Below are 10,354 nucleotides of genomic sequence, written 5' to 3'. Positions count from 1 at the left end.
TCATGCCATTTATTGAACAATTTCTTGCTTGTGCTGGTTGAGTGAAGCTTTGCAGAATGCTGACGCAGTCTTGTTACTCGAAGGATTGCAAAAAAAAAAAGAAAAAACAGATCGGGTTGCGTTGTAAAGATATTTCCCCTGTGATCATTTTTCGTAAAGCTATGAGGGTTTAAATATTGCCATTTTGACCAATTTGGGACAATTAACGCGCGATATAATTCGCGCTATTATCGCGTAAGCGGAGATTTAATCCGTCTTAGAAATCGTTCCAAATTGGTTGAAAGAAGCTTATTTGCCATAATTGATTTGTTACAAGGAACGAAATCTATCCTTTTGTGCTTTATATGGCGTGTGGGGGGATGATTTTTATTTTAAAAATTTCAATTTTTTGAAAAAAAATTTCATTTTGTTTTATTACATTTAATTTTTTAATGTTATTACTTCTCCATAAACCTTAAAAGGCAGTCGGAACATTCAGGGCTTCGCCCTGATTTGAGTAGTCTTGTTACTTTTAAGACTTGAGTTAGAAAAAAGTTATAGGACAAGGATACAGTTTATTAAGGCTTCAAGTGGAGCATAACATTAACAGCAGTAGTAAAGAATAGACAAATTATTAATTAATTGGAATTACAAGTAGATCAAATTAGTATCGACATCCCAGGACATTAAAATCAAGTAGTGTTTGAAACTGCATTTGAAATCATTCTTTGCATTAGTTGCTTGTTTTTCTCTGTTTATTTTTCTTTCTCGTTAGATTCGTTTTTTATCGCTGGTCTTCTGGGAGGACGTATGGGTCGTGTCGGATCAAACCAGAGTCTTCAATGGTGACGAGTTTTTTGGGCATCTGGCCATTCTCAGTTGTCTCTAGCTCGGCAACTTCCAAAATGTGTTCCTGTAACGAATCGGCTAATTAATACCACAATGAGAAACTGCTAATTTAAGGTCATACTGACTGACCAAGAGCTCTCGAGTTAATTTCTGCTACCAATTAAAATTCTTTATATGTAGTTGTTTCACTATTCCGTCACACGCGCACTTTCAGTACGTTTGGCCAAGTGATCAATTTGATGACATCAAATTTCAATCTTATACACTGACGATTAGAAAAAGATGTTGCAATTAGCATACTGACCATTCCTTCGATGATCTTTCCGAAGACAACGTGTTTGCCGTCCAACCATCTGGCTCTCTGTAGAAGAATGAAGAACTGGCTTCCGTTAGTATCTGGTCCTAAAATAAAATTCATTCAATTTAGGACCATTTATTTTTGAGGAAAAGAAACGCTATATTTTTTTGAGTTTCTTCAGTCCGTTATGGAGCAGCACGAATCAATCCTCGAAAATTTTAGGACGTTTTGGGGCACTTTTTCAGAGTAGCCAAAAACAATGTTTGTAGGTTTCAATCCCGAGTTTCAACAGCAGGTAAACGTGATGAGCTCTCTTAGTACAAATATACAGCCTTTTATTAATATCTTTTTAATATCTTTTTATTAATAATAATATCTTTTATTAATATCTTTTTATTGATAATCTTATGTGGGTATTCTTCCCTATCCTTACCCCTGTTGGCCATGGACAAGTATCCGGTTCCCACGTGTGAGTGGTAGAATGGCTCGTCGTTGAACGAGGGTCCGTAGATGCTCTTGCCTCCACTTCCATCCTCGGTCGTGATGTCTCCCCCTTGGATCACAAAGTCCTTCACAATCTTGTGGAACTTAGTGCCCTTGAAGCCGAATTTGGGCTGAAACGAAACAAAAAATAAGGTAGCTTGAATTAACCATTTTGTCGCAAATATTAAGATTTAAATTGTGAAATAAGTGAACGAGAAGAGTTGATAAAAGTGTATCGTTGGCTACTAAATAAAATTGAATAAATGCTTTTTATTTGAGAAAAGCTCGGTTTTGAAACTTTTTTTTCTGTGAAAAATTTTTTTTGAAGAAGCTATACTTTAAAACATCAACATCCAATTGTAAAGGAAGTAAGTTTTCAAACTTAGTAAAATATTTCAAAAGAAATTTAAATACTTTTATAATTTATAAGAAACTTTTTCTTCGATGAAAAACCTCTTTTTTCTTTCAGTTTTGTTTTTTAAGAAGTACTCACGTCGCCTCTGTAATTGCCTTTAGACAGAGCTGCGAAGTTGTTGACAGTGTTGGGAGCTGCATCTCCGAAAAGAGCAATAGTCACTCTCTTGGGTTCATTCATGTCAATTGAGATGTCGAAAAAGACTGTCTTGGTGACCATCCACTTTTCATCATCAGGAATGTCATCTTTGTCTTCTTTTTCGCCCCTCTTTTGCCCACTCACGTGACCAATCAAAGCCGCGACTAATACGAGCGACGTGAACAATGTGAACACAATTTGGTTCATGGTTGAAAACTATTTTTGGCAATTTTTGTCACAGTTTTTCTTTTTTTTCCAAAGAAAAAATGAAGAACAGAGTTGTTGTTTTTTGCGGTTCTGAGTTACAAGAGGCGAGCTGGTCTAGTGATGTTGAAGATTTAACTCCCGTGACTTGAGTTAAAACTGCAAAGTGGCAAACTACGTATTATTTATCTAAGACCACTTGCGTGCCACAAAGTGCCACGAACTTTTTTAAGGGAGAGTGGGGGGGGGGGGGGGGTATGCGTTGATGTTGCGCAAACTATGCCACGTTGCATAATCCACGTTAACAAAAATTGTGCCATTTACACTTACTCTTGTTGAAACAACTTGTGTTATTTACTTAAGTTATTAGAAAAAAATGACGACTTGACCATTTTGGCGACAGCTTCGGAAGCACTTGTACGCAATGTGAGATTTTAATAGGGCTGTTGATAAGTAATTTAGAGTGCAAATGAAGTGAGTAATTGTGAAAACAAAAAGCATAATTACTTTTGTTCTTTTTGATCTCTGAGATTCGAAAGATGACACGATGCCACGTTGCGCTTTTTAATATGGTACGAACTTAAGTGACAACGTTTTATTGCCCCGCCCCGCATCGCTTTACTTGTACATCAAACTATCGTAAAAAACTCCACGCAAAATAAACAAGAAAGGCCAGTGTTTGCGCAATTAGCACAGAATGTTCCGACCACTTACGTCTCCAAAAAAGGTTATTATTCCTCGTGCGAGAGAGCAGAGGTGAAAAAAGGATCTCAAGTGTTTTGAAAGGAGAGGCCACTTTTTTTCTGATGAAATTGTCATGAAAACTTCGCTTATAATTGTATGTCGGTTAAACTGGCCATTTTACTTAAAAAAATAGTGTTTCTGACTGTAAAACAAGTGCAGACTATTTATGGTTGGGTTTGTTTTTTCATTCAGTCAGTTTTCGATTTTTAACAGCGTTTTCGGCAAAAGTATTATACCATTTAAAAGATATTGCTGTTCGGAGTTCAAATGTAATAAAAATGTCTAGCAACTTATGTATTATTATGGGGTTTTGAAAATCGCTAATTTGTCCAATTTGAGATAATTAATGCGCGTAGTCATGTGTTCTTGTAACATGCAAAAACGGATGTGTTTAAATCTTTGCGAACTGAAGTGACGGTAGAAATTTGATACGCGAAAATAAATATATCTTTTCGTATACTAAAACAATGAAAGGTTTTTCTTTTTTTTATCATTTCAGCAGTTTCAAAGGGCAGAATCATTTCTCCTGCAACCGCTTATGATATTATCTGATGTCTGAGAACTCAAAAAATATGTATGAGACGATTTCAGAAAATATGTAAAAGACCTTGCATGAAAAAGGCAAACTCATGGGAAAAACGCCCTACCTTTTCAACAATTTTTTAATGAATATGGGAATAATTTTTTCAGAAACATAATTGTAACGCTACTTTAAGTTATTCACACTAGGGTGTGTATTTTGCTATACATCATGGTTTGTTCTGAAGAATTGGTGACTCTGTTTGACCATTTACGTATATCAGAAAAAGGTTGTTCGGAGATTTTGATTCATGCAAAAAAGGGAAGAAAAATCTGTGTAAATTATTGCTGCTCGCATCCTTGCTGCTCAATCATTGTTTTTTCATCTCTGGTTAGCAAATTCTTTTGTGGTCAGAAAAAAAAACAATTTTTAAGCAGAAATGTTTGGGTTTCAACTGATTGCTTCAAATCTCTTACATCGAAACTATATGTTTGAAATATTTGGGTTTCAACTGATTGCTTCAAATCTCTTACATCGAATCCATAAAATTAAAATGTTTGAGTTGATGATAAAAACGAAATTTTTCCTTACCGCAAAAATTATCTGGAAAATGTATAAGTGTTGCAATTGAAAAAGTTTTCATGAAATGAAACAAGTGCTTTGAAGCTAAACAGTAAAACATCTAATTTAATTTGAAACACGTTGGAAACCAACTTCACTAATGAAAAATTTCATACATCTGTGTTTTTTGGATGGGATCTCAAATCTAGAAAAAAATCTTTTATGACGCATGATGCAATTTGTACGCCAATACAAGAGCCCGACACGCAGTAAACATTGCAGCAAAATCTACAATGGCTACTATAGCAAACACTGAAAATATTTCTGATTGGGCTCAATTTTTCATTTAGAAAAAATTTTTGTCATTAGCAAGTAAATATCAGTTTTAGCTTCTGATATTATCATGCGTTGAAAAATTGGTTGATAAAAAACGTCGCAGTTTAATCTTAAACCTTTTTTTGCAAATGGTTTTAGTTTTTAAAACTGCTTATAGTTTTTTTGTTATTTCGGCCGAGCATTCAAACCCACTGAAGTGTTTAAAAAGTGATTAAAGTTTTTTTTGGAAACGAAAATTGGAGGTCTAAATTGTCTAAATCTATTTTTATTTTAAACACGACTGGTCGTATTAGAGCGAAGCCTTGCATGTTCCGACTGCCTTTTAAAATATATGCAGTAGTGTTTGCTTTAAATACAAAGATCATCCCGCTCACACTATGTAAAGAATACAATGATATCCTTCACATGTAGCAAAGTGTTAACTAGACTAAATAGCATACCTCAGTTTAATTTGGAACGGTTTCTGAGACGGATTAAATCACCGCTTAAGTGTTGATAGCGCGAAATAAATCGCGCGTTGATTTTCTCAAATTGGATTAATTGGCAATCTGTAAGCCACCATTTACTTCAAATTCCATTAAAAAAATGATCACATGTGAATATCTTTTTAAAATTGAGCTCAGGACAACAATATTTTTTGAATGCTCTAAAAAATTCAAAAATTATCGAAATTTGTCTTTTGTCTGGAGAAAAAAAAACTTTTTTCATCAATGGCCCGGTACAGATAAAATTAGTTGCGTTTGAATCGAAGAAAAAAAAATGGTTTCAAAGAAAAGCCTTCTGGATTGCGACAATGTTGTCCCCCATCCTTTATTTTTACGCATGGAGCGGAGAGGTGGGGTGAGGTTAGTATGAATATAAGGATTGCTAGGCGTCGTTTGCTTGTTTGTGACTCGTTTTGAGTTTTCTTACCAATAAAAAAACGTCGCTGTTGAGTGTTGCTCTATCGATACGTGGCGCTTTCACTTATTTCAACATTAGCATTTGATCATTAACTGATGCAATTTTCAGTTTAGTTTACTTAATTTATTAGAAAGTACTCTTAATATATTAAATATAAGTTAAAACAACAAAAATATTAAATCGCTTCACTTGACAATGGTAACATCTTGAATGTTAGCACGTGTTGGTGTTCTCCGAGCTATCGAAAATAAGTTAATTTGATTTTCATATAAATCTCTTCAATTCAATATGTGATGTTTATCATCTCTCAACTAGTTTGCAAACAACCCCCTCCCCCTACAAGAGGATTTACTCGTGGCAAAGGGGGGACTGTTTGCGATGGTGACGTGTTGCCGTGTTGTTGGCAGTACACGCAATGTCTCGTGGGGAGCGGGAGTTAAATTGCAACCTGTGACACGCTGGCATCATCCACATTTTCATCCGGTCCTGATTTTTAGATCTCCACTCTGAGCCAAAACAGTCCACAGTCAAGTAGTCGAGTAGACAGAAAGAGCGCACATAAGCTAGCGTGAAATAACATAATACCATAACACAATAAATTAAAAGGTTAGTAAAGCAGCTTTGATTATTATTTAAAATTTTTTGAGAAAAATTAACAAATTAAATACTGATTTTTTTGCCCGCAAAAGAAACTAACTTTTCAGAAAGAAAAAGTAAGGTCAAATCTGAAAAAGTTAATTACAAAAGAAAATTTTGCGTATCAAGAATAATTTGCAAAAATAATTACATTTTTGATAACTTTTGCTTTTGGCAATTAAAGGACCATATATTCAATTGTTTTTCCTTATTTCAACGCAGTTCCATATATTTATCTTAGGTTCGGTTATTATGTCTGATGTTAAAAAGTAGGATTAGTTTTTAACCGAGTGTGTTTTTGGTTAGAATAATCCTTTGAAAATGAGACAACTTCTCATCTGCATGTTGGGAGTGTTCATCTCGCTGCGTTCGTTCACGCGTGCCGAGATCTACACAGCTGAGGAGCGAAAGAAGATGTTGAAAATGGCTGCCGAAATACCCGACGAGGAAAAGTGGAAGGTAAACAGTTTTATATTTTCTTCTTTTTTTATGTTGATGTCCACTTGGCAAAAGACTAGCAGAGTAGTTTAAATATTCTGAAGATGTATATTAAACATTATCACAAACAATCAATTTTAACAAGGTTTTTTTTCAAAATATTTCATTTTCTTATGTAGCATATAAACGGGTCACATCGTGATGTTGCAAAATGAAATTACTCAATGGGTTTGTCCGCTATACCATCAAAAATTTATGCAATGATTTTATTTTTTATAGGCTAATCTGAACCGCTACTGAGCACCCAAACAAATTACTTGCATCAAGGCACTGCGAAAGTAACTGTATTTTTAAACGTATACCAAATGTTTTCTCTACTGTTTAGGTGACTAAGACTTGTTGGATGGACCTTGAGTTAGACGACAACCCAGTTGGCCGAATTGAGATTGCCCTATTCGGAGAAGTAGCCCCCATAACTGTCAGCAACTTTGCCGCTCTCTGCAAGGGTGCATACAACCACGATGTAAGCATCTTACCCGGAACCTAACAAAATATCATAAAACAAAATATCATAAAACATAAATATCATTAAACAAAATATCATAAAACACATAAATAGTTTTTGAAAAATTTAGGTTCTCAGAAATGTTTACGTAAAATCTTATTTCGCTTAATACTACGATGTAAGCATCAGACATTGGACATAATAAAAAAACAATCGTTTTTCACGGTAAAGTAAAATTCACACATTAATTTTTTAAATATTGCAAAATTATTGGTTCCCAGAAACATTTGATGTGTATGTAAGCTTCTATTTGATAATTTTGACCAAAAGTAATCTGGATGCTGTTGAAATATTGTATCAAACTAAATTGCATCAAGTTCAAAACGAACAATATATATTTTTTATAAAAAAGCGTTTAAACCTAAGGAAACTAAAAGCTAAAGAAAATTGAAAACATTTATTCGATTAAGCGCTTTGTGTTTTAATATCTGTTGATGGATATCATGTCTTATGTCTATTCTGTTTTGTCCCTAGTCCCCAGAAAACATCGTTTTGGACACTGCTTTTCGTGGTTGTTTAAAGTTCTGTAATGTTCTGCCTCTTTCAGCCCAAATTCGGCTACAAGGGATCCAAGTTCCACCGATTCGTGCAGGACTTCGTCATGCAGGCCGGAGACATCACGAACTTCGACGGGACTGGAGGCAGATCTATCTACGGGTCCACACTCGCCGACGAGCCCATAGTACACGGTCACCCCTCAGCCGGGTACGCCACTCTTTAGTTTCTCCAGTTCCTCTGAACCCAGTTAACCTCGTAGCTCTTTTCAGTCAAATGAAACTTGCTGCATGAATTCCAGTTGTTCAGTTTGCGCAAGATACTAGTAATTTCAACCTATAGTATCGCCATGACCGAGAATTCAAAAATGTACCTACTTATATTATGCAGTATTTTGTAAAGGCAAAAAAGAAAACCCCTAAAAAATCCGGAGCTTTGATTTATTTCATAGTATTGTAACAATAAGTCAATTTTATTCATAATAAAGTTAGTCTTTTTTAAAAGAAACTTCATTAAACTGACGCTAGTTAAACTATTATTAACTAAAAAATGGTAAAACTAATAGCTGTTATTATAATTGTAGATACGTAGCGATGGCGCATCTGCTGCAGCCTAACACAGCCACCTCCCAGTTCTACATCACATTCAACTCCGTCAGGTGGTTGGATGGATTCCACGTAGTCTTCGGCAAAGTCATCGACGGACTGGTAAGTCATAGGTCATAAGTCAGAGAACAGACATAATTTTTCCAATGGCTGGGTTATTTTTTTTAAGATGATTATTTATAAAAAGATTGATGACTGTGGACATCTACTGAAACAATTTACTATGCTTGAATTTGAAAAATTTTGGTTAGTTATCTTCGTTTTAGTCATGTGCTGATATAAATCAGAGGTAAAGTGTATTGTATCAACTGGCCTGGTACAATTGACCGAATTAGTATTCAATAAAAAACAGTTGGCCAACTGTTACAATATACACTCTTGATTTATATGAGCACAATGGGTGATATGGGGTGCAACTAGCCGAAATTTGTGAAAATGCTACTTAGGTCGTTGAAGTATCCTAGTTATGAATGATTTATAATTCAGTCTTACTAAACAACTTTTCAAATTTTAAAGGTCATTGTTGACGACATGGTTCAAGAAAAAAATCTAACATCAAAAACCACCAGAAATGACACGTTTTTTCAAAAGTATTTTTTTCTGGATTTTTCACTGCCATATTTTGTCCAAATTACTTTTTCTGAAATATTTATCTGTTCTGTTTAGGACGTTTTGGAGAAATTGAACAACAAAGTGCAGACGAACAAGGAACAAGTTCCACTAAAGGAGTTGGTGATCGCCGACTGCGGACTCACCAAACACTCGCCCTACACACTCCCAGCCGAGAAACGATGAGTCATCCTTGAAAGCCGAGAAGAGCCGAAAAATTTCAACTAACTCGGCTTGACTCAATTTAGACGTATTGCGTTTGAAAAAATAAACACGTTTGAAAATCCTCTCTCCGGCTTGAAACTATAAAAATTTGGTGTCAAAATGTTTGATGTTTATTATAATTCTTGAATAAAATTAAATATTATAAACGTTTCTCTGCAGATGTCAAATGTATTGTATGTTTCAATGACTATTTCCCAGTCGATTGTTGATTAAATATGCCATCCTAAACTTCCTTGTATTATTGTAATGACTTTTCTCTGTATTTACTAATCAATTGCAATTCAATTATTCTCTACTCGTGCAAATTTTTCAAATACGACCTCAAAAAAAATCTCTATACTATCAAAATTTACAAAACTCTTGTAATTTTGACCTGACCACCTGTAAAAATATATGAGTTAACATGCACAATAGTTAGCCTAGATGATCGCGGTACCAAAACATGATCCCAACAAAACATAATCCCAAGTTTTCACCAGCGGAAAAGTAGCAAAAGCTGGCAGATTAGCTAAAATGAATAGATTTCATTCCAACAGATTCACATGCTTGATAGAAAAATTTATGAGCTTCAAAACTCTGACTCTTATGTCTGTTTTCATTTGATTATTTATACCCTTAAAACAGAGGTGTGGTAGTGCAGAAGGTTTCGATCTTAATAATTTTGCAAAAGAAAATTAATATTTGCTAAATGTTTTTTTTTCAAATTTTTTTTTGGATTTTTCATAAAGGAAGAAATTGGACTTTGCGGGTCCATTGGACAAAAATTGGGGCAACTCAAAATATCTATTACTATGTATTGATCGCTTCTCAAAGTTTCCGTCAGCAAAGGTGGTGAATATCACTTCAGCTTTTTCGCTTTTATCTTTTATGTCAGATTATTGTCACCTTCATGGATTTCCGAAGTCTATCAGAGTCGACCATAGGTCATGTTTTATTTCGAACGATTTTAAAACTTTCCGCAAGAAGAACAACAATAACTTAATTTTATGTAAGGTCGGGGATCACATATCCAATGGAGTCGTAGAACGACTCATCTACACAATTAAAGCAAAACTTTTGGCAATGTCGTTTAACGAACCCAAGCCATCTTTAACCGCGGCAATTGATAAAATCATTTAGAATATTCGTTCACTAGTTGCTTTTTTAAGACATCGGTCAGTTTTAATGCAATATTTTATTTTATTCCTTTTAACCTAGTTTAGTTAGAATAGTTACCAGTGGTATTTGCACACTTTTATTATGGCGCAGTCATCAATTGATTCAAATCTGCCGGGGATTTCCCGCCTTTTGGCCAAATCACACGATAGAACCACCCACCCAAAGGACCAACTGGATAGAACAATTTCATCTG

The 10,354-nt window shown here is 34.7% G+C and overlaps 2 protein-coding genes across 2 annotated transcripts; one reads left to right on the top strand and one right to left on the bottom strand.

Annotated features, from left to right (window-relative positions):
* Positions 1 to 534: 534 nt before the first annotated feature.
* Positions 535 to 2,549, bottom strand: LOC134854446 (peptidyl-prolyl cis-trans isomerase A-like). Its single transcript, XM_063870699.1, has 4 exons — positions 2,103 to 2,549; positions 1,560 to 1,740; positions 1,133 to 1,230; positions 535 to 892 (listed from the first exon to the last, which is right to left on the bottom strand). The coding sequence occupies exons 1-4, from the start codon at positions 2,367 to 2,369 to the stop codon at positions 764 to 766; spliced, it is 675 nt and encodes a 224-aa protein (XP_063726769.1). The 5' UTR covers positions 2,370 to 2,549; the 3' UTR covers positions 535 to 763.
* A 3,340-nt stretch (positions 2,550 to 5,889) lies between these two features.
* On the top strand, positions 5,890 to 9,308 carry LOC134854417 (uncharacterized). The gene is made up of 6 exons (XM_063870657.1): positions 5,890 to 6,036; positions 6,373 to 6,525; positions 6,890 to 7,027; positions 7,617 to 7,774; positions 8,148 to 8,271; positions 8,836 to 9,308. The coding sequence occupies exons 2-6, from the start codon at positions 6,388 to 6,390 to the stop codon at positions 8,962 to 8,964; spliced, it is 687 nt and encodes a 228-aa protein (XP_063726727.1). The 5' UTR covers positions 5,890 to 6,036; positions 6,373 to 6,387; the 3' UTR covers positions 8,965 to 9,308.
* Positions 9,309 to 10,354: the final 1,046 nt, after the last annotated feature.

This window comes from Symsagittifera roscoffensis, chromosome 9, assembly GCF_963678635.1.
Source record: "Symsagittifera roscoffensis chromosome 9, txSymRosc1.1, whole genome shotgun sequence".
Classification (NCBI taxonomy): Eukaryota; Metazoa; Xenacoelomorpha; order Acoela; family Convolutidae; genus Symsagittifera; species Symsagittifera roscoffensis.
This window is presented reverse-complemented; position numbering and strand designations above follow the sequence as displayed.